Raw genomic sequence first — 22,902 nt, 5'->3', positions numbered from 1 at the left:
TTAGCTGTCTGTTTTCTCTGCTGTCTGTTTTCAGACCCAGGTTCCCAGGCCCCTGGAAATTCTCCTGCAGTTTCACAGAAGAGCTGGCTTCAGACTCTTGGGCATCTTCGTGCCTCCAGAACCTAGGACAGTGCCTGATGCACTGTAGCAGCTCAAAAAAACAGTAGTTGAATGAATGAATGAATGAACAAATCAGTCTGCCTGACAGCCTCTCCCCCTCACCATCCTCTCCTAGTGCCTCTGCTTGCGTGTTCCAAATTCTCCATCTCACCCACCTACCCTCTCTCCCTCCCAGCCCCTCACCTTCTCCCCCCCTGGCTACCCCTCTCCTTTCTGGTCATGAGTAAATAAAGGAACAAAATGCTCATGTCCTCCTGCCGTGTGCTAGGCAGCAGCAATTACTTTACTTTTTATTCTTCTTTTTTTTTTTTTTTTTTTTTTTAGCAGCAATTACTTTAAATTCTCACAACAGCTCTCGGGGATAGAAATGATTAACTACACTTTGCAGGTGAGGAAATTGTGATTCACGGTGGTTACGGGACCTTCCCGGCGGCTGAGTGCCGGAACTGAGACTCACAGGGACCTTCTGATTCCATCTAGGGCTCTCGGCTGGGGGTGTGGAGTGTTGGGGGAGGGTGGGGAGGAAGAGGAGGCAAAGGAAGGAAGCATCAGGCCCATGTCCCAGGACCAGGAGAGTGGGTCCCGGTCTGAGGTTCCACCTCTGGGTCCAGCTGCTACACTGGGGATGCTGCACCCAGGTTCTTTTGCCCCACTCCCGCGGCCACTCCCCAGGCTGGAGCACCCCCCCTGGGGGAAGCACAAGCAAGCACACACATGCACACACACGTGCACACACCAGCCCAAAGCCGTGAGACCCACACCAGTAGTTGCCTCAGGCAGAGAGATTTTATTTTTCTATAAGATTACTCCCCAGAGAAATGTTTTCTGTTATGCCCAACGTAAATAATAGAGGGAGCCCCCTCCAAGGGCCGGGCCCTGTCGCCAAGGTCACGACAACCGTACTCTTCACCTGGAAGCTTACCTGGCACAAAGGGCTCGACACACAGAGGCCTCACAGCCAAAGAGGTCCGAACAAGTAGGTGACAAACCTCCTCCCCATCACATCACCTCCCCTTAGACCGGGTGTCTACCAAGGTCATGTGCTTCCTGCTCCGAAACTAAGAACTTCCATGGGCCTTTGCTCTGGGTCCGTCTGACAGCAATCAGCGTGGCAACGGGGCCTCTTCTCTTGTTAATCTGGGTGTCAGCTGGCCGTGAAACGTCTTTTATTTTTTTAAAGAAACAGCAATGGCCAATTAATACCAATAGCCTGGGCAGGCAGAGCGCGCCTGGACACGGGGTCCTCCAAGGCGGGGAAAGATTAGCAAAGCGTCCTCAGCGTGAAAAGCAAGAGCTTCAGAGCTAGGCAGTCGCAGGGGACTTCCGTTCCCGCCGGCATTCCCAGTACACCATAAAGGGGTGGACAAATGTCAAGACAGTGGCCAGCACCAGCATCACGTTCACCTGGCGGGGAGAGAGGGAAGGGGTGAGGTCAGAACTCTGAGCAGCACCAACAAAGGAACAGCCTCGACTTTCTCCTGAGACACTACAGTGCCCGGGGGTGGGGGGGGGGGGGTGGGGAAGACTTCTTTTTCCTCTCTGCCTGGAAGAGCAGAGTTGGGTAGGGATATCGTGCCCATTTCACAGATGAAGAAACAGAGGTCTTGAGAGCGCTCAACGACCTGCTCAAGGTCACACGGGAAGTTGGGGACAGTGGCTGGAACACACGTCTTCTGAATACGGTCAGGCTCGTCGGACGTCACAATCGAGGCATTCTCCTCAGTTCTGAAGTTCAGTCCCTTTTTTTTTCTCCCAATGACTGACTTACGTTTCTGCTCTACACTTTGCTACCCTTTTTTTTTTTTTAATTTTTATTTATTTCTGAGACAGAGAGAGACAGAGCATGAGTGAGAGAGGGGCAGAGAGAGAGGGAGACACAGAATCAGAAGCAGGCTCCAGGCTCTGAGCTGTCAGCACAGAGCCCGATGCGGGGCTCGAACTCACAGACCGTGAGATCATGACGTGAGCTGAAGTCAGACGCTTAACGGACTGAGCCACCCAGGAGCCCCTTGCTACCCTTTTTTAAACGAGGCTAACAGAGCTGTGCGGTGGTCGGAATATGAAATTCAAAGTCAAACGATTTCTGCTCCTTGGCTTTGTGCTTCTGAATGTCTAAGTCACGGAACCCAAATCCCTGAACTGATGTCTTCAATCTGCAGAGAGGTGAACCACCACACCAGCAGGGCTGGGCCTATGAGTACCCCTCCAGTGTGGGGACGCAGGGGTGAGGGTACAGAGCTCCCAGCCCTCGGAATAACCGTGGAAGCCGATGCGTGTTGTAGTCCCAGGGCCGAGGCCAGGGCCCCGCAAGCAGGAAATGTCTTTCAAGTCGTTGGTTTTCATTTGAAATGTTGTGAGCATTTTACATTCTCTGCCAGAGTACGTCTGCTTGTTTCCACACACATGAAGACTACATTCTCCCCAAATCTCTTGGCAACCCCGCAGGTGAGTCTTGTAGTTTCAGGTACCCCTGCCTTGTGGCAGGGGTCCCCTGCTACCCCAGTTTGAGAAATAAGACCAAGGATGCCCCCATGTGCAGAAACATTCCTAAAGGAACCATCTCAGCCAGATGTGGGGCGCCCCCTGCGGGGGCCCCGCTGAGGCACCCCAATCTAGATGTCCTTGCTGGCCTAAGGCCAGGGCCACGCCCCTCCCCACAGTACTCACGTAGAGAGGGTCGTTCTGAAGGGGGCCTTTGATGAAGGTGAAAATGGGGAACTGGAGCAGAGACACAATGGCTGACAAGGCCATCACCAGCCCAAAGAGCTTCCCGAAGTGCTCCGCAGGGAAACTGGGGAGAGAGACAAACAGGGTTCTGGTGAGCTCCAGGAGCCCTCTTTCCAAGGAGGGGCCTGGCCGTGGTGGGCCCGTGGCAGCCACTTCTCCCAAGTCCCCCAGTCCTAGGCCTGGTTTCACTCACCCACACCCAACACCCACACATCTCTTCCCCCCTCACCTTTGCTCAAACACAGAACATGGAGGAGGTATTGTGCGGGGCCCCGGGGAAACAGCAGGGACCCAGACACAGGCTGTGCCCACAGAGGTCTCAAGGAAAAGACAGACACATGAACAGGTCAGTATTTGCTAGGTGATGGGTGCACTCTCAGAGGAAGCAAGACCAGAGTGCCAAGGGCACAAAGAAGGAAGACACTCTCTTTCTGACTCTGGGACAGTTGAACCAGAAGCGGGCCTTGGAGGGTGTACAGGTAGATAAGAGAGGCAGAGAGGAGAGCTGATATGAAGGCTCCAGTTTGTGAATGTTCTATCCCTCCCACCAGCTTCTCCCGCTACCCCACCCTCTACACCTGCTCCCAGACCCTGCCTCCCTCACTGGACCAGCCCCAGGTCCATCCAGCACACTTCCCTTTGCGCCCGCAATCCCCGGTGGTGTTACGCACCCCAAGCCCACTTACGCGAGGGTGAGGAAGGCTGCGTTGCCCCCGTAGAGGAAGGAGCGGCTGATCACTTGCAGGATGAAAGTGACATACTGGAGGGGCAGGATGGGGACCGAGGCACAGAGGGCGAAGCCCAGGCACAGCAGAGACGTCAGAGCCAGAGAAGGCACCGCCGAGCGGAGGGCCACCGTCATGGCCGAGGACCCTGGTCCAAAGGAAAAAGAGGCTGCGCATGGAGGCGAGCACAGTGGAGGATGGGGAAGGGACACAAAGATGCGAGAGGAAGTCGAGCCACCGTCCCCGCCCCGCCAGCCGTCCGGGCAGAAACCTCTTCCTCCCACATGCTCATCTCCAATCCATCCCCCAGTTGCCATTCAAGTGCACCCACTGCTCTCTACCCCCACTGACTCCACCTGGTCCGTGGGTCACGTGCTCTGGCCCCTCCAAGCCACAGCCATCTATTCCGTGTAGCTCTCGGGTGATGGCAACATCAGTGCCGCAGCCACAGGACGGATGGGCAGCAGCTGACGGGGCCAGAGGAGGCCGTGTCCCGGAGCCCCCTCGGGAGGGAGAGAGCTAAGGGCCACAGCGTGCAGTGGGCACCTTCACCCAAGAGAGGGCGAAACAAAATATAATGTGGGTGTGCGTTACAATATCCTGTAATCATCTGCAACGGCACAATAATACTTCAGAGAATGCGGACTAGACATATATCTTCTGCATTTCTTTAAAAAGCCATAAAAATAATTACCTAAAGAAAGAGGGAATGAATGGGGGTCCAGGGAACAGGAAGGGAAACGAAACTTCTTCAAATATATTGTTTCACAGCTTGGAAAAATAGAATTGTTTGCTAGTAAATGACTAAAAATACAATTAGGCGTGCCTGGGTGGCTCAGTGGGTTAAGCCTGATTTCGGCTCAGGTCATGATCTCGCAGTTTGTGAGTTCAGGCCCCGTGTCAGGCTTTGGGCTGACAGCCCGGAGCCTGCTTGAGATTCTCTCTCCCCCTCTCTCTCTGCCCCTCCCCTGCTTGCACTCTCTCCCAAAATAAATCAACTTAAAAATAAATTAAATTAAATTAAAAGAATAGGACGAGGGGTGCCTGGGTGGCTTGGTCGGTTAAGCATCCGACTTCGGCTCGGGTCATGATCTCGCAGTCCGTGAGTTCGAGCCCCGCATCGGGCTCTGTGCTGACAACTCAGAGCCTGGAGCCTGTTTCAGATTCTGTGTCTGCCTCTCTCTGACCCTCCCCCGTTCATGCTCTGTCTCTCTCTCTGTCTCAAAAATAAATAAACGCTAAAAAAAAAAAAAAAAAAAAAGAATAGGACGAAAACAAAGCAATCGCAAAAACTCAGAAACCAATGGACATGTATATATGTCAAGATGGTGACTCTTAAAACACAGTAATTTGACTGTACATCTCTTTGGGATATATCTTAAGGAGAAGGAAGGAAGGAAGGAAGGGAAGAAGGAAGGGCAACAGTACTCAGCAATCATTATTAATAGTACTGATATTGCGAAGCCAGGCATTATGTATAAGATATATTTCTAAAATACTATACATGTGTATATGTATACAGTGCACAGCATATAGAGAAAGTGTATGCAGTATATGTAAATAGCATTATTTAGGAACTACGATTTTCAGAGGAAGAGAAAAGAGACACATATAAAATCAAGAAAGTAAACTTTGTTTTTTGGGGTTTTTTTTTTTAATGTTTACTCATTTATTTTGAGACAGAGACAGAGAGAGAGCACAAGAGGGCAAGCGGAGGAGAATCCCAAGGATTCTCCCAAGAATTTAGAAATTCTAATTTCTCCCAAGAAATTAGAAATCAGAACAGAGCTGGATGCAGGGTTCGATCTAACAAATGGTGAGATTGTGGCCTGAGCTGAAATCAAGAGTCAGACACTTAACCGACTGAGCCACCCAGGTGCCCCAAGAAAGTAAACTTGGAATTAAAATGTTACCTCTCTCCAAGGCCTCAAAGCACAGACAACCCAGGAGAACTGGAAGTTCTAGCATCCAGACTGCAGTCTTTAAATACCATTTCCCACTTAAAGGGACCCAGGACTACTTGGGGAAATGACTGCTTCAGGTCCAGGGCAGGAAACTTACCCCGGGACACGGATCTGAACATGTCGTTGTGTTAGGGAGTAAGACAGTCTCTAAACCCACTGGCGCTGTGTGAAAGGACACAGACTCTGACCTGGTGGTTCCCAGTGGCCAAAGAAGATGGACCGATTCGAGCATAAAGAAGAATCGTGACAGACATGGATGGAAACATGTCAAATATATTTAAATTGGTCTTTTTTTTTAATGTTTATTTGTTTTTGAGAGAGGGAGAGAGGCGGAGTAGGAGCAGGGGAGGGGCAGGGAGAGAGGCAGACAGAGAATCCCAAGCAGGCTCCGCAGTGTCAGCACAGAACCCGATGCGGGGCTCGAACTCAGGAGCTGTGAGATCATGACCGGAGCCAGAGTCGGACGCTTACCCGACTGAGCCACCCCGGCGCCCCTGTCAAATATATTTAAAATGAGACTTTAAAAGAGAAATGATGTTAAGAAATAAAGTAATGAATGAAACAATGGAGAAGTGACAGCTCATCACCTCTGGAGGTTGCTAGGGCACCAAGTCAGTACTCTGAAACTGGTAAACAGAGGAAAAGCCAAGCACTTATTTCAGGGTACAAAGCCACCAATGAGGGAAAGCTTTTCTTTCGGGAGGAACTCTAGCAAGTAAAAGCAGAAGGAAAGACAGAAATAGAAAATCTCCATTTTGCAATCCTAATAAGATAATGGATCCCGGCAGTGATCGCCAGGAGCGACTAAAATCATTAGCCAAAAGGCTGATGGGAAACTCGGTAATGGGTGCATCAGACTGGCAATGTCTGGACCCACTGATCAATCCTAACATCGTAAGAACAGACACAGCGAGTACCAGGGGCTGATAGGAACCAGAGGAAGCCCGAGGCTCCACCTCCGAAGCATGCTCCCAAAAAAATATTAAACTGCGTCTCCTCAAGCCTCCAATCTGCCTGTTTACAGGAAATACCCAATCAAAGAAACATTTTTAAATGATACCAAAGGATGCCAAATCCAATCTGGGGGAAATCTGACAGAGCAAATGACCCAGTTTCTTCAACAAATAAACAACAAGAAGAAACAAAAGGTGGGGGGAGGGGACGGGACATACAAATGTAAAAAGATACGAAAGGCTCATCAACCAAATACACAGCGCAGACCCCGTGTGCATCCTAATTTGAAGGAACCAACTGTAAAAAAAAAAAGGCATATCTGAGACAATTTGGGAAATCTGAACGGGACTGCATGTTAGATGGTATTAAGAAATTATTGGGTTCTGTACGCGACCATGACATGACGGTACCGTTTACATAAAAAGGGCCTTGTTTTTAGAGACCCAAACTGAAGTATTTACAGAGGAAAGGATCTGATGCCTGAGATCTATCTCAAAACACACCAGCAGGGGTAGGAGGCACAGTGCGGGGGAAGAGGGTACCTCAGCGGCCCCCTGTTCCTCTGGTCTCAGAATCCAAGGTCTCATCCACGCTCCTTGGCTCAGCACCGCCTGCCCCTTGTTACCTCCCCCCCTTCAGCACCTTCTCTATGCCCTGGGTCAGCCGGACATCCCCTCTGGGATTCCCCAGATTCCCCCACTATTTTGCTAGCTCCTACACCATCCTGACCTCAGCGTATTCCTGGGCTGCTCTCCCAGGGCCCTCCTCTTCCTCTCCTCACTTCTTGCTCATCCTTCAGGCCTCAGCTCAGAAGCCACTTCCTCCAGGAAGCCTTCCCTGACATCATCCGCATCCTCACCCAGCACAGGCTTTGTGCCTATGTGTCCCCATCACCCCCACCCCGGGAGCTGACTGCATGGATGGCAACGCCTGATCACCTGCCCTTCTCCATTCTCTACGCAGAGAACAGCTTGAGAACAAGGGCATCCCTGTCCCGTCCGCTGTGGAATCTAGAAGTATGGCTTGCACATAATTCACACTCCGTGACTAGTGGATGGATGAATATGGATGGATGCAAGCAGAGAAGGATTAAGAACAAAAGAGAAGGGGACTCTGGCAGCGCATGAAGATTCCTCCTCTTCCGGGTTCTCCAGGCCTCACCTGTGCTTTTCGCTTCCTTCTGGTACTTCTGCTTAAGCCGGTCCATGAGCAGGCCGTTCCAGGGGGCACACAGCACTCCGAAGAACTGAGTGATGGCGAAGGCGTTTGTGTAGGCGCTGACTGCAGAGGGCAAACAGGGGGTGGCTGGTAAGAAACTTCCAGCACTGCCTTACGGGAGAGGACTCTCCCCACCTGCCTTTGCCCTGCCTGTCCCTCCTCCCCACACCCCTGCTCAGACCTTCCTCCAGACCACATAGCCCCACCGAGCTCAGTACGCCCCCCCCCCCCACCCCGCCTCAAGGTTCCAAGTCCCCGGCAGGGACACAGAGGCGGGCTGCACCACCACCCCACCCCCAACCCTGCCACGTACCTAGCGCCCTGTCACCCTTGGCCAGGCTGGTGAGCAGAGAGTTGAGGGTGCCGATGAAGAGGTAATGCCACAGCTGTATCACAGACAGCCACACCAGGTGCCAGGCGAAGCGCTGAGAGAGAGCATAGCTCCAGAAAGAGCGGGGCTCCTGCTGCTTCCCTGGTCCCAGCGCCTCTGATGGAGAGGAAGGATCTGGGCATAAATTACAAGGTACGGGAGTGGGATGGGCAGGAGTGTAGGGGCCTCACAGGGCAGCCTAAGGAGTGAGCTCACCTTCTCTTGGCTTCCAGGCCTCATCTGGCATGTTCTCCGAGCTGCCAGTAAACAGCACGTCCCCACCCCTATACCTCTGTTATCCCGGCCCCACCACCGTGAATGACCCACCCACGTTCCCCCTCCGTCTGCTGAAACCCCATCTGTCTTTCGCAGCTCGGATCCAATGACACTTCTTGCACCAACACTCTCCCAGCCAGGACAGGGAAGAGAAAGACAAGGAGAACAGAACGTTCGTTGGAGACGAGGTGAGGGTTAGTAGGCGGACAGCCACTGTCTCAGCAGCCCCTCGCGCCCCTTCCCGTGCTTTCAGTACCAGGATCCCAAGTCTGTTCTGGAAATCGTCCCCTGCCTGAGTCCTCGTGGTCCGGGTGGGGCTGTGAATGACGTGTCCTGCTCCTCACCCAGGGTTGACCAATTCGATCGCTCTCCCTGGCGAGGCCGACTGGCTGTGATTTTAGCCCGGGATCCCCAGGGGCATCCTGGTTCTCCTCTTCCCGGGGCCTGGCAAGTTCACGTTCCCCTTAATTTTGTGAGCTTTCCCAGAATCCTGTTCTTGCTTCTACCTTGTTGGCAGTGCTTTGGGATGTTTGTAACCGAAGCCCCAAAACAGAGGAAGGAAGGGAGGCGGCAAGGGGATGAGAGAGGTCGAAGGGGGAAGGGGGGAGTTGGGCAGGACATCTACAGGCAACGGGACAAAAACAAGGCAGACTCAGGGACTGAGGGGTGGGAGGAGGGGAAGGCAAATGACCTGGGGGTTGGGAGGACGTCTAATGAGACTAGGAGAGAGAAGAGGGGCAGAAAGAGAAAGCACAGAGGTCTACGCCCTTCCATGGACCCTCTTGTAAAAGGGAGGTGAGGTGGGGTGGAGAAGACCCCCCACATCCTCTTCTGGATGGACCGTTCCTTTTTTTTTTTTTTAATTTTTTTAATGTTTATTTATTTTTGAGAGAGAGAGAGACTGAGCATGAACGGGGAGGGGCAAAAAGAGAGGGAGACACAGAATCTGAAGCAAGATCCAGGCTCTGAGCCGTCAGCACAGAGGCTGACTCAGGAGTCGAACTCCCGAATCGTGAGATCATGACCTGAGCCGAAGTCAGACGCATAACTGACTGAGCCACCCAGGTGCTCCTGGACGGACCTTCTGTGACTCTGAGTCCCCGGGGCAGCTCTGGAGGCAGAGCACCAGGTCAGCCGCGGGGCTGAACCCGCAGGACTCACCCTCCTTTGCTGGAAGGGACTCCTTGGACTGCAGCTCCAGCTTTTCGGACTCTGCCGTTTTCTTCTCTTCCTCCCTGGCGTCGTTCCCAGAGCACAGGCTATGGACACAGAAGCCCCCAGCCCAACCCCAGGACTGAGAGCTGAGCCTGAGATTCAGGCTGCAGGGACTCCCAAATTTCACTGCACAGGCCACAGCCCAGACCAGTCGCAGCAGAATGTCTGGGCACAGGAGCCAGACTTCCGTAACTTTTTTACATGTTTATTTTTTATTCATTTTTGAGAGAGAGCGCGAGTGGGGCAGGGGCAGACAGGGAGGGAGACAAAGTATCCTCAGCAGGCTCCCAGATGACAGCAGAGCCCAACACGGGGCTCGAACTCACGAACCGTGAGGTCATGACCTGAGCTGAAATCAAAAGTCGGACGCTTAACCGACAGAGCCACCCAGGCGCCCCAGGCTTCCTTTATCAAACCATATCATTGTCATTATCATTATCATTATCATTATCATTATCAAACCTTTATCATTATCAAACCATAATATGATTCTATTATGCAGCAAAGTTTGGGAACCACTGGAAGTGTGGGTAAAGCGGGCGAGGCCTGGGTTCAAATCCCAGTTCTGCCTCCTCCCAGCTATGGAAACTTGGCTCAGACTTAGCCCTCCTGAGCCTCATTTTCTCACTTGGAAAGCGGAGATAAGGATATCTATCTGAGAGGATTATCATTCAGTGAAATCAGAGGGCACAAGGGGTGTGGCAAATAGTAAATGAGCACCAGTGAATGCCCCTCCCCCCACTACCTGTGGTGCTAACTAGAAAAATGGTCACATTTCTGCACCTGCTCTGTTCTCTAACCTTTGCAATGGGACTTTGCAGCTCTGTTTCCACAGCCCCTGTATCGGGGCTGGCCTTGTGACCTGCTTCCGCCAAGGGAATGCAACAAAAGTGATATTGGGCCAATTCCAAGAAACCCTGTGCACGTCTGCACTGTTTCTTGGAACCTCGGAACTAGCCTAATGGAGGATGAGAGCCACGTGACCCAGACATCTTTGTCACCTTGAATGACTGCCAGACAAACCCCATATGAGGGAGGCCATCTTCACTAGCCAGCCCCCAGCTAGCCCACCAGATGACCGGAGGCATAAGTGAGCCTGTCAACACCATCCAGGTCTGTCTCTGATTAGTAGAACTAGCCAGCGACCCACAGACTCATGAAAAATAAGAAATGCTTAATGTTACTGAGTTTTGGAATAGTTTGTTACACAGCAATAGCTAGCTGATACACCCCCAGTCTAGTCCTCCTGTCCTGTGACAGGAGGTCACATCTGTCCCACCCCTGGCTTCCTGCCGCAGGTCAGTTGAAAGGTTCTGGCCCACGATCACCAGATCACAGTCCTTACCCGTAGCTGTAGTTCGAGGGCACCGGATAGGGGATGTGCCCTCGGGGCATCAGGAGGAAAGTACGCCCGACATGCCAGGCACTGAAGACGGAAAGGAAGATGAAGGAGGCCTTGAGGCTGATGCCTTGTTCATAAAGGAGCTGCAGAAGGAGAAGGGGAAAAGTCAGCATAACACCCATATTCGTGGCAATCTTAGTTATAACATCCAAAAGGTCGAAGCAAACCATTTGCAGAGAAGTAGGTAAACGAGCTGTGGCACATACATACAATGGGACCTTAGTCACCCTTAAAGAGGAGGGAGGTTCTGGCACGCGCTACAACATGGGTGAACTTGAGAACGCTCTCCTACGTGAAATAAGCCAGGCACAAAGGATAAATACTGCATGATTCCACGTGCATGAGGTCCCTAGAGCAGTTCAATGCACAGAAACAGAAACCAGAAGGGCGGTGGCCTGGGGCTGGGGCAGGAGGGGGGACAGGAAGTCAGTGTTTAACGGGTACAGAGTTTCTGTTTTACAAAGTTGAAAGGAGCCCTGGAGAGGGACGGTGGTCACGGTTGCACAACAGTGTGAACGACCTCAATGCCACTAAACTGCACACTTAAAAATGGTAAAGGTGGTAAATTTTATGTGATGTGTATTTTAGCCCCACAAAAAAAGTCAGTGTAAGAAGCACGAGCTGTTGGGGCGCCTGGGTGGCTCAGTCGCTTGGGCGTCCGACTTCAGCTCAGGTCACGATCTCGCGGTCCGTGAGTTCGAGCCCCGCGTCAGGCTCTGGGCCGATGGCTCGGAGCCTGGAGCCTGCTTCCAATTCTGTGTCTCCCTCTCTCTCTGCCCCTCCCCCGTTCATGCTCTGTCTCTCTCTGTCTCAAAAATAAATAAACGTTAAAAAAAAAAAAATTTTTTTTAAAAAAAGAAGTACGGGCTGGAGCCCCAGCCTGTCACAGGCTCTTGCCTTCCACCCTGAACGCTGATCAAAGACGCCTGACCCACACACAGGCTCACCCTCACCCCATGGCTCAACCAGCAGGGGAGCCATCACGTCACCCGTCACCACGGCCTTGCAGAGTCTCCTAATATGGCTTCTCAGAGACCTGCCAGCCTACTGCTTTTTTATCTTATTTAACAGCAGCCAAGTCCTTTCTCTCAAACAAAACTTTACACAAAAATTCAACTTATGAAACACACCGGCAGGAAGAACCCAGTTATCCTCCCCCTCGTTCTCCTTGGTGACCGACATAATATCAAAGAGAACCCCTCAGTGTTCCTCAACACCCAGTTTGAAAACCGTTGATGTAGCCCAATGTCCTCCTTTCACGGGGGGTGGAAGTGAGGTCCAGAGAGGTGCAATGAACTGCTCTAGGTCAGAGGAAGCAGCAGCAAGGTCAGATCAAATAGAGAACTCAGCTCCTGCTCTGTCATTCTCTCTCCTTCCACCTCTAAGGAGGGAAGAGAGAAAGGAAGGCACACCCAGGGGAAGGAGGGAGAACCAGGAAAGTGACTCTTATACCAGGGGTAGAGAGGCCTGGGTAAGTGCCCCTGGGGCTCAGTCTCTGGGTGCCCCTGCAAGCCAAGGCGCTCATGGGACTAAGCTAGTCTCATGTCTAGTAGTGACTCCCAGAGCTCCTCTTCTCTTTCCCGATGGCCCATGGGCTGTGCCAGCTGCCTCTGGCCTAACACAAAGCCTGGAGGGAAGTCCCAGGTTAGGCAGCTTCGAGCGTCAAAGACCCACACTCTTTCATTCCTTCCACTCAGTCATCCTTAGTGTCCTCCAGCTGGTTGCCTCATAATCACAGCATAGCTGCCACAGCTCCAGCTATCACATCCTGCCATCACAACATTCAAAGAGAAAAAGTGGGAAGGGGGGCCAAGGAGAAAGGCTTTCTGTCTGCTCCGCTCTCACCTTCCATCAGGGAGGGGAAATGTCCCCTAAACTCTTCCAGGACATACACCCTTCATCTCATTAACAAGGACTGGATAATATGACCACCTCTACCCATCACTAGCAAGGGGGACAGGGATTGCCACAATTGGCTTAGATCAATGAGGGTTCATCCTCTGGGTTGGCACCTCACTGCCCAGATAGAATTGTTAGTAAGGAAGAAGGTGGAGTGGCTTCTGGGTGAGCCACTGATAACACTGGGAACGGCCTCTCCCCTACCCCCTGAGCCCCCAAATCAGCCTGTAGGAGAGCTGGAGAGGCCTCTGTGTCTGCCCCCGCTGCTCCCACCAGCTACCTCTCACTTTTTTTGTCCAAATCAGAAGCTCACAGGTTCAAACACCCCACTCCAAAGGGCTCCCAGCCTCGGCCTAGCACCAGCCGGGGCACACCATAACCTCTCCCCAAAACTCCTAGGTAGGCATAAAGAGCCTAATCACTACCAGGTGAGGCTCTAGCAGCAGACAGGTCCAGGCTCAAGTTCAAGAGTCACGTTTACTGGCTGCAGGAGGGTCGAAGGAAAGAAATCATGCCAAGTTCACAAGACAAGTGCCTGGCACGTGTAAGTGTTCCGTAAATGTTGCTAACGGATATTTTTTACCTTAATGATGAGGAAGACAGCCGAGGAGGAGTCAAATGCTCCATTGTAGAGGGTGATGATGGTCGAGCGGTGTTTACCAAATAGGTTCCCAACCTAGAGAACACATGAATCACGTATCTGTCCGTGAAACAGTATTTCCTGTGCACCCAGCATGCACCAGGCCCTTACTCTACCCAGACCCATCTCCATCCCAGGAGCCGCTGCCCTGGCTTGAGCCAACCCCACAGGAGGTAGCCAATGCGGAACAGCGCTTGTCCCTCCCTCCACCCTCCCCAACCTCCCGCCAGGTGCCTGGCATTAGGGCAGGCTCACACCTGCAGGTTGGTGATCAGGAACAAGATTCCTCCGACAGTGAGCATGGGCATGGCCAGGAAGAGCAGGAAGGCCGAGTCTGGAACAGTCAAAGACAGAGGTGGGGGTCATGTCACAGTGCGACCCAAACGTGGGGCCCCAGACTCTGGCTCCCACCTGCTCCAAATCCCCAACAATCCTGGGGTCAGGGCCCCAGTGCCAGCCAGCCTTCTAGCATCCTCTGAGAATCTTAAGATGGTGGTCAGGGCTCCCCCAAATGTCCCTGCAGAGGGACCCTCTGGAGGTCTCCTGAGCCACTTCTTCCCCACAGAAGGTGGTCCCCAGTCTGTAGCAGAACTGCACGCCTACAGGCAGAGGCAAGACTCCAAGCGAAGCCACTGTTCCCTTCCCTCATTAAGCCACAACAGCCCCTCTCTTTATGGTTGATATTGCCGGGGAGAGAAGCCTGGATTCGGCCCCCAAGGCCAGCCTCTAATTTACTGCACGACTTTGAGCTGGATTCCGAATCTGTGACTCAGTCACCTTATCTGTTAAATGGGAATAACCGTCTTTGCTCTTCCTATCGCACGGGGTGCTGTGAAATCCGAGCACGAAATGGCCATGGACTGTGTTTCCCTGGTTCATTAAACTTGGAGCACTTCCCGTGTGCTTGGCCAGCACAACCAAGACACCAGGAAAGAGCACTTCCCCCTACAAGTCTTCGCAAGGCATCTCTCTCCAGCCTCAGTTTTCTCCTCTACACAATGGGAGAAGAGGAGAATGAACCCGACTGAAATTCCCAGACCGTGGAAATTTTCTATGTCCGTAAACCGGTAAAATTTGAAACAAAAACTTTTAACTACGATAGGGTTGTTGACTTTTGCCCTACTAAGTAAGGGTATTTTCAAAAAGAACTATCTTCCATACTATCCTTTTGTTTTAAAAAGAGAACACATGAGCCTGGGTGGCTCAGTCGGTTAAGTGTCCGACTTCAGCTCAGGTCGTGATCTCAAGGTCTGTGAGTTCGAGCCCCTCATCAGGCTCTCAGCTGACAGCTCAGAGCCTGGAGCCTGCTTCGGATTCTGTGTCTCCCTCTGCCCCTCCCCCACCTGCACTCTGTCTCTCTCTCTATCTCAAAAGTAAATAAACATTTAAAAAAATAATAAAATAAAAAGAGAACACATTAACACGGACAAGATGAAGGACGGAATCTTTCAAATAAATTCTTCTGTCTGAAGCAATCCCTCCATTGTCCTTATTTTTTTGCATTCTCAGTAGACTAGACTGGTTTCATAGACTGGCAATCACTCCCTCAAAGATTCTTTCAAGCTCCAAGTCTGTGGATCTCTGATAATTGTGGGGGTCAGTGTTTCCTACCCATCAGCTTCCCATCTACCAAGTGCCCCTGACCTTGTGTCCCTCCCACCCATCTGATAGCACTCACCTGCAGAGATGAAAGCTATGGTGAGGGTGGCACTGGTATAGAGAAATCTGAAACATACAATGGGAGATGGAAAATGATGTCAAGAAAAGACAGAGAAGATAGAGCCAAGGTCCTCCCACTTGGGGTCCCAACAGCCAATCCCTTGGAGAAAGGGATTAGGGCCTGGTCTACAAAGCAAAACTTAGAGTTCTAATTCCTTTTTGCTGTGTGATCTTGGGTAAGGCACTGCCCTTCTCTGGGCCTCTGGAGCCTTTTCTATATAAGGAAATGAGTGGACTCTTCTAGAAATTCTAGGGCACTGTGATTTCAGGACCCACAATCCCAAGGTTATGGGGATCTCTTAGCAGTATGGGGGTCTTGCAAGGCATGCGGTAAGAGAAGCCATGCCTAAGTGTGATGTTTTGATTTACAATAGGAAATGCACATTTGGTCCTTGTCCCCAGTGCCTGACACAGGGCTCCTGAAACACCTGTAAATTCTTCAGTGATAAGAGCATGAAAAGCATCTCTGTTCTAATCAGGTGACTCCGGGTCGGCTCCTGGATGGCTCTGGGTGGGGGGCTGGTCACCAGAAAGACCAAGCCAGAATTAGAAACTTGGTATTTTTAGCCCTGCCCCCCACTTCTGCAAAAGGGGGAAAGGGTCTGGAAATGATGAATAGGGCTGGAAATGATTAATAATTGATCAAGCCTACGTGAGGAGACCTTCTGGGCTGGTATAGACAACCACAGGCTGAGGGGATGTCACAGCCCAGACTTCACCAGAACAAAAGTTCCTGTGCTCAGGACTGTCCCAGACCTCACCCTACATATCTATTCATCTGGCTGTTTATCTGTATCCTTTATCACGTCCTTTAATAAACTGGTAAACATAAGTAAATGTTTCCTTGGGTTCTGCGAGCTATTCTAGAAAATAATCCAGTCCCAGGGAAAGGCAGTCATGGGAACGTCTGATTTGTAGCCAAGTGAGACCAAAGTTGCGGGTGAGTTGGGGACCTACCACCTGTGATCGGCATCTGAAGTTGGGGGGCAGACTCATGGGACCCAGCCCTTAAACTGGGGGATCTGAGGCTCCAGATAGATGGTGTCAGAGCTGAGTTACATTGTAGGACACCCAGCTGGTGTCACAGAATTGCATGGTTTGGGAAACCCCACACACATGTGGTGACCGGACGTGTCAGGAGGACAGTGTTCTGTTGAAAGTCAAGGAGAAATGCAGGAGGCGATATGTAGGATTTTCCAATACAGTTGGTGTCAGTGAAGCGGGAGTTGCTAGAACGGCCCAGGCTCAAAGAAACATGTGCGTCCGGAAAGAGAAAGGACGAAAGCATGGGGGATGAAGAGCCCCTGGCTCCTGGGTGGCTCCCAGGTGGCCCCGTGGTGACCGGGGTGTGGAGCAGTGGCTGCAGTATAATCAGTCACTAAAGGGAAAAGTTACCAACCGAATTCAGAAATGGAGCCAACTCCTGGGGAGTGGGTTCACCAAAGTGCAAAGTAATAAGCAAAAGCTGAAACGTACAAGTTCTTGGTTACCGGGATCCGTGATAGCAAAGACGAAATTAAAAGAGAGCTGGCTCAGATCCTCATGCTAGACCGAGGTCAGATTTGGGGCACTCTGAGCTTCGGCCATTAGCCTCCAAGTCACCCCCAAGGGAAAAATTATGCAGGAGCAACAGAAAGTTCCTCTAAGACCTCTGGTCCCCAAGAAGGTAGTCCGTGTGGGAGGAGGCAAAGCCACGGACCTGGATGGTGGCTGGGAGGAGTGGCATGGTGCAAAGGAGTTGCTACATTTTGTGGGTGGGTACCCTCAGCTTCCTGGGGATCCTTTACCGAAATGGGCTGGGTCAGTGACTGACCTGGGGGCTGTGTCCTAGGTTTTGAATGCAGCAGACTGGAAGTGCACGGGTCTGGGTTGATGCAGGACCCAGTAGCTTGTTATGGAACAATCCACACACACAGGAGGTTATTCCTGAGGGCACAGCCAGCCCGGTGGACTGGATAGAAACCACTGTAAGGTGGTGTCCCTCTACAAATGGAACAGTCCAGATGGGGCAGCTAATCCCCTTTGTGTGCAAGCTGTGTGGGAGTCGCTTGATGGTGACCTGTGCCCAGATCTCAGAGGTAAATGCTGTGGTGAAGGGGGCCCCTTTCACGTGGGCACCCCATGAAAACCTATTGCTGCAAAAGGACAAAAAACAGTTTGGAAAGGCTTACTGAATCGCTGGCTCAGCTTCCCCTCCTGGGTCTTATAGATGCTAATAAATATATCAGGCCAATTAACAGAAGAATGGGGAAAGGGGGAGGGGAGGATCAAGAGACTGGTCTTAGAAGAGTAGAAAATTTTTAACAGTTATTAAGGAATAAGGTGAAGAAAGCAAATCCCGATGGGGGTGGAACAGAGAGGAAACAGAGGAGAGTCATGAGGTCATCCCCGGAGGGTGGAAATCTTCAGAGGGTTATAGAGATGTGCAATAAAGGAAATGGACATTTGATAAGGTTAAAAGGTGTTAATACAACACTGCCTAAGGCGGGGGGCAGGGAGCCAAAGGGACCCCTGATGGCTCCCAGCATTAAAGTGCCTGCACACAAGTCCGTTCTATTCATCCCCATTTACAAAAATGTTAAAAGCCAGAAGACAGGGGCACCTGGGTGGCTCAGTCTGTTAAGCGGCCAACTTTGGCTCAGGTCACGATCTCACGGTTCGTGGGTTCCAGCCCCGTGTCAGGGTCTGTGCTGACAGCTCAGAGCCTGGAGCCTGCTTCAGATTCTGTGTCTCCCTCTCTCTCTCTGCCCCTCCTCTGCTCTCTCTCTCTCTCTCTCTCAAAAATAAACATTAAGGGGCATAAAAACGCTATGAAAGTTGGGCTGTTTAAACAAGCGTTCTGTAAAGAAGTTGTGTCTACCTCACCTGATGTCTTATGAGAATGCATACTCTGCCTGGCCGGGAACCCTTCCCCTATCTGATGTGGGAAAGCAGCTGCTGACAAAGTCCTAAGGAGGCTCCGGGTAGGAAGAGAAGGGTTGATGGAAGAAAGGGTAAACGTTCATAGGAGACCCAGCACGTTGGGACAGGCTTTGTGAGAATGCTGGTCTCTCCTTTACCTGAACTGTATTATGGGGGTGGCCACTGTGTGTGTCCAGGCAAGGACACATCTAGCCTTGTAGACGGGAAGGCATGTGAATCTGCCCTTCATGTTAACGGAGCATGTTAAATGGGAGCCAGTGAGACTGCCTGAGCCCAGACGGTGTGGAATAGAAGGTGGAATACTGGTAGAAGACAAATGCTCTGTGCCATGACCTTATGGGGAGCGTAAACTGGGACTCATGGCAAAAGTCTGTGGTTACCTCCCAGCGACAATGACTGGCATCTCAGACGAGGGAATTTCCGTTTGAGGGGCATCTATTGTCTTGCTCTCAGACATTAACTGAATCCACACAGATAACCGAAGTACATCAAATGATCTTAAAACAGGAAATACCCACAATGTCTAGCATGATGTCGGAGAAATGCTCTAATGGGGACAGCAATGCCCAGAAGAATTCCATACTAAAAATAGCAATGGTTAAACAGGATCGTGTTGCCTGGGGACGGCACGGAGGAGACACCACGGACAGGGAGCCTCTTTTCCCCTAAGGCGGACTCTGGAACCATGTGGGGAACAGATGGAGTCTACCGTCCCCTTGGACGGTGCCCTCTAAAGACCTCTCGATTAACCAACAAAGAGCGACTTGGCTGTGTTCCAAGATGAATGGACAGCATCCTATTTGGAAGGCCCCACTCTGATCCAAAAAGGTACAGACAGATCAGCTCAGGGGGCTCAATGAACTGCATGCTGCTGTCCTAGCAGAGAGGAAAGACATCTACAATGGAAAAGGCCCCGACCTTCGGGTTCTTACCGACCCACTGGCCTGGCCATAGGGTCACATAGGAGGACACTGGAAACCTGGCCATACAGGGCACAGCCCTATGGAAATCCCTACGGCATCTGAGGGGTGCACTAAGATAAGAGAACAGGCTTTATGTGAAGGGGTTGTCTCTCTTTCACCCGACTGTCTTTTTTTTTTAATTTTTTTTAATGTTTTTATTTATTTTTGAGACAGAGAGAGACAGAGCATGAATGGGGGAGGGGCAGAGAGAGAGGGAGACACAGAATCGGAAGTAGGCTCCAGGCTCTGAGCCATCAGCCCAGAGCCCGACGCGGGGCTCGAACTCACGGACCGCGAGATTGTGACCTGAGCCGAAGTTGGACGCTTAACCGACTGAGCCACCCAGGCACCCCTCACCCGACTGTCTTAAGGGGGGTGGACTCTACGTCTGAACGGGGACCGTTTCCCCTAGCTAGCACAGTGGCTAGAGGAATTCTCCCTCCCTCACACAGTGGCCACAGGGCCAGGACTGCCACGACAAGGGCTGGACGCAGGGATGATTCCTAAGCAAGAAACTATGTTTTTCACCGTCATGTTAGAATTCCTAAGGGCCTGGTGGGGCAGACCTGCTGTCCCTCTATCTGCCAAATTTGGGACTGACGGTGAATGCTACCACACTGCCTGGTGGGAAAGACAGCCTGCTGGTTCTGTCCCTGTGTAACCTTGCCCTGTCTGAAAGGGGGTGGGGTGAGAGGGAGGCACTTGCTGGACGGGTGCTTCTGCCTGTGGTCCAGATCCGCACGGTGGCGAAACCGAACACCCCTTCCAAAGGTGGAAGTGTTACGGTATGGACGGAGAAAGGGAAAGTTAGCCGGTAAGGGGATGAATAAGCGGGCTCTGTGGCGAGGGAAATCCAGTGTTACACGAACGCTTCGAAAGCGGCTCAGGGCAAGAGGGCATGTTGCCTTAGCTCAATGATACCAGACGCCTGAAGGGTAAAGGTATGTAATGCCGAGACCACGCCTGCTTTTGGAACCTGACAAGATCAAATGGAAGCCTGTGCATAAGTGGCCCTGGGAGACACTTTCAGATGCTGCAACGAGGGCCTGGGTAGTTATTCATGACTGAATGTGTTTTGGATAATGTGCCGGTATCTTTTGACCTTTATGATCGTTTCTGCTACAAGGGACCCACGTTCAAAGACCAGGAGTGCACTGTGGCATTGTGGTTTATCATAAGAAATACATTATTTGGTCTTTGTCCCGGATCCCTGACACAGGGCTCCTAAAACCCTTGTAAACTCGATGACAAGGGCACTAGGAACATTTTTTCTTCCAATGGGGTGACTCCAGGAGGCTCCCGCACAGCTCCTAAATGGGCACTGGTCACTGGAAAGACTAAGCCATGATTGGAAGTTTGGGAGTCTTCAGCTGCCCTCACTCTACTTCTCTAGAGAGGGGAGGGGGCCTGGAAACGGTCAATACTCGATCAAGCCTACATGAAGAAACCTCCATAAAATCCCGTTAGGATGGGGCTCAGAGTGCTTCCGAACCTGTATCTTTCATCTGTATCCTTTATCTGATCCTTTAATAAACTGCTAGAACCTAAGTGTTTCCCTGAGTCCTGTGCGCTGTTCTAGCAAATAATCCAGCCCAGGAGGGAGAAGGTCATGGGAACCTCCGATTTGGGGCCAAGTCGGACCAAAGCTGGGGGTAACCTGAGGGGCCTGCTCCTTGCAATCGGCATGTGAAATGGGGGGCAGTCTTGTGGGACCCGGCCCTGAACCTGCAGGATCTGACGCTTTCTCCAGGTGGATAGCGTCAGAGCCGGCCTAAATGGTAGGACACCAGCTGACGTCACAGAATTGCTTCGTGTGGGGGAAAAACCCCACATACTTGGTGACCTGATGTGTCCGAAGTAAGTGTTCTATGTGAAAGCAAAAGGGAAACGCAGGAAGGACAGAGTTTTTCCGAACATCTGAAGGCCAGAGGGGAGGGAGGGGACAAAGGAAAGGGTGGGAAGGAGACAGGGAGCCAAGGACCAAGACAGACTGAGATAAAGTCTTTCTATAGACAAAGTCTTAAAGAGCAGGAACTGGCTTTATCAGGCAGCCCTGCAGTCCCTCCATCTGATGGCTCATTTCCCATGCATGTGCCAGGAGGCACCTGCTCTGGGTCCTATCAAGGCCTCACCAGGCCACTGCTTATCGCTGAAGTTGGCCAGCTGCAGTGCCACCCTGTAAGGGCGAGGCGAGGTCCCTTACCCTCCATGAAACCCCCACCGTCTCCCCTCCAATCAGGGGGTCGGGCACTCCCACCACTGGGGATACCCTAACCCTAACCCTAACCTTACTAAGTGTCTGGGGAGTGACAAGGGTAGATGGTGAGGAGGATGACAATGAAGCCTGGGGGACCTGGATGTGAGGTCTTGTCGGACATATAGACAAGGATCCCTGGGGTGAAGGCAGAGTGACCATTTTAGGTTCCGTGATGTTAACCCAGGCACCAGGCCAGCCCTCACCGGAAGTGGGCCCGGGCTCGTGCTCAACTTGAATTTACATTCACATGGAACGGAGGAAGAACAGGGCAGAGGAAAGGGTAGTAGGGGTGCAGGGAAGAGGGTGGATCCACACAGAGTCCACATCCTGGGCTATTTCTGACAGCTGCCAGGACAGGGCCGGGCAGCGCGGCCCAATTGCCTGACCGGGTCTCCCTCCAAGCGAGGCCGCTCCCAGAAGAATTCCTCTCGCCTATGTCTGCCCAGGCCGGGCCTTTGGCACTTACATGGCTATGAGGCGAGCCACGGTGGTCTTGAACCTGTCAAAGATGTAGCCGGCAGGGAATGTCATGAAGTTGTTCATGAAGGACCCCAGGGTGAAGATAAGTGAGAACCTCTCATCCTGGGCTTTGCAGTCTGGAGGAGAGAAAGGGGAGATCTCAGGGAGTTGACATGTGACAGCCCCTAATTACCCCTTGGGGGCTGGTACTTCCCTCCCCAGGTACCTCTTAGACCAAGGTCAGGGAGTTGGTGGGGAGGCGCACACTCCTTTCTGCTCGGCACAGAGAGGCTGGCGGTGTGGGCAGGGGGTGGGGTCCCTCCTGCCCCTTCCTACTGCCTGGAAACCAGACTCTACCTCCCTAGGGACGTCCCTTACCAGGCTGCGCCGTGAAGTTGCCCGTGGCCCCGGCATCTGGTTCACACAGCTCGTCAAAGTAATGCTCTGCTTTGAAGACATACACCAGTGATGCCCAGCCGAAGAGGACGCCTGCAAAGCCGAGGCATTCCAGCAGCCCTGTCAGCAGGGTGGCCACTCGGAGACACAGACCCTGGCCTTGCATGGCCTGAGCTGAAGCCGGTCCCCAAATCTCACGGGGGGCCTCCCGCGCTGACCACAGGAGCTTCGAGGGCTGGCCTTCTGAGCACTTGGAAAATTCCTCTGGCAAGCCCTTCTGTTCAAGGAGGCTGTGGTTCTGGCTGTTTCGGGCCTGGGCAAAAAACCGGCAGTGGGAGACTGTCCGGATCCTGTAAAATAAGGCAGAGGCTGCTTGGCTCCGGGGGGTGGGGGGGGGGGGGGGCTGGGGGGAAAGGTAGAGGTGGAAGGAGGGTTCCCCGGAGGGGTGGGGAGAGAGGCCAGCTGTTAGAAACAGCTGCAAAAAAGCCTCTCTGCCCCACATTGGCAGCACGTGGGGAAGGAGGAACTGAGCCCAGGTCTGGGGACCGTCCACAGAAATAGTAACAGCGGCAATTCCGGAGGGGGGTGGGGTGACACTTCGTATATGTCCTCACAAAGTCTCGAACAACCTGGCAAAGTTAGCGTTTTGTTTTCTTCAGTTTACTGACAAGGGAATA

At 52.1% G+C, this 22,902-nt stretch overlaps 1 protein-coding gene across 2 annotated transcripts; it reads right to left on the bottom strand.

Annotated features, from left to right (window-relative positions):
* Positions 1–417: 417 nt before the first annotated feature.
* SLC43A3 (solute carrier family 43 member 3) lies at positions 418–22,575 on the bottom strand. 2 transcript variants are annotated; one of them, XM_049646693.1, is made up of 12 exons: positions 22,208–22,575; positions 21,837–21,966; positions 15,189–15,235; positions 13,768–13,844; positions 13,454–13,546; positions 10,915–11,054; positions 9,516–9,613; positions 8,022–8,213; positions 7,652–7,771; positions 3,534–3,720; positions 2,788–2,911; positions 418–1,524 (listed from the first exon to the last, which is right to left on the bottom strand). In XM_049646693.1, exons 1-12 carry the CDS (start codon positions 22,389–22,391, stop codon positions 1,423–1,425), a joined length of 1,494 nt encoding a protein of 497 aa, XP_049502650.1. In that variant the 5' UTR covers positions 22,392–22,575; the 3' UTR covers positions 418–1,422. The 2 variants fall into 2 exon arrangements, with proteins under 2 accessions (XP_049502650.1, XP_049502659.1); XM_049646702.1 differs by having other exon boundaries at positions 434–1,524; positions 8,022–8,195.
* Between the last annotated feature and the right edge of the window lie 327 nt (positions 22,576–22,902).

Source organism: Panthera uncia, chromosome D1, assembly GCF_023721935.1.
Source record: "Panthera uncia isolate 11264 chromosome D1, Puncia_PCG_1.0, whole genome shotgun sequence".
Classification (NCBI taxonomy): Eukaryota; Metazoa; Chordata; class Mammalia; order Carnivora; family Felidae; genus Panthera; species Panthera uncia.
The sequence above is the reverse complement of the archived record's forward strand: the minus strand, read 5'-3'. Positions and strand labels throughout refer to the sequence as shown.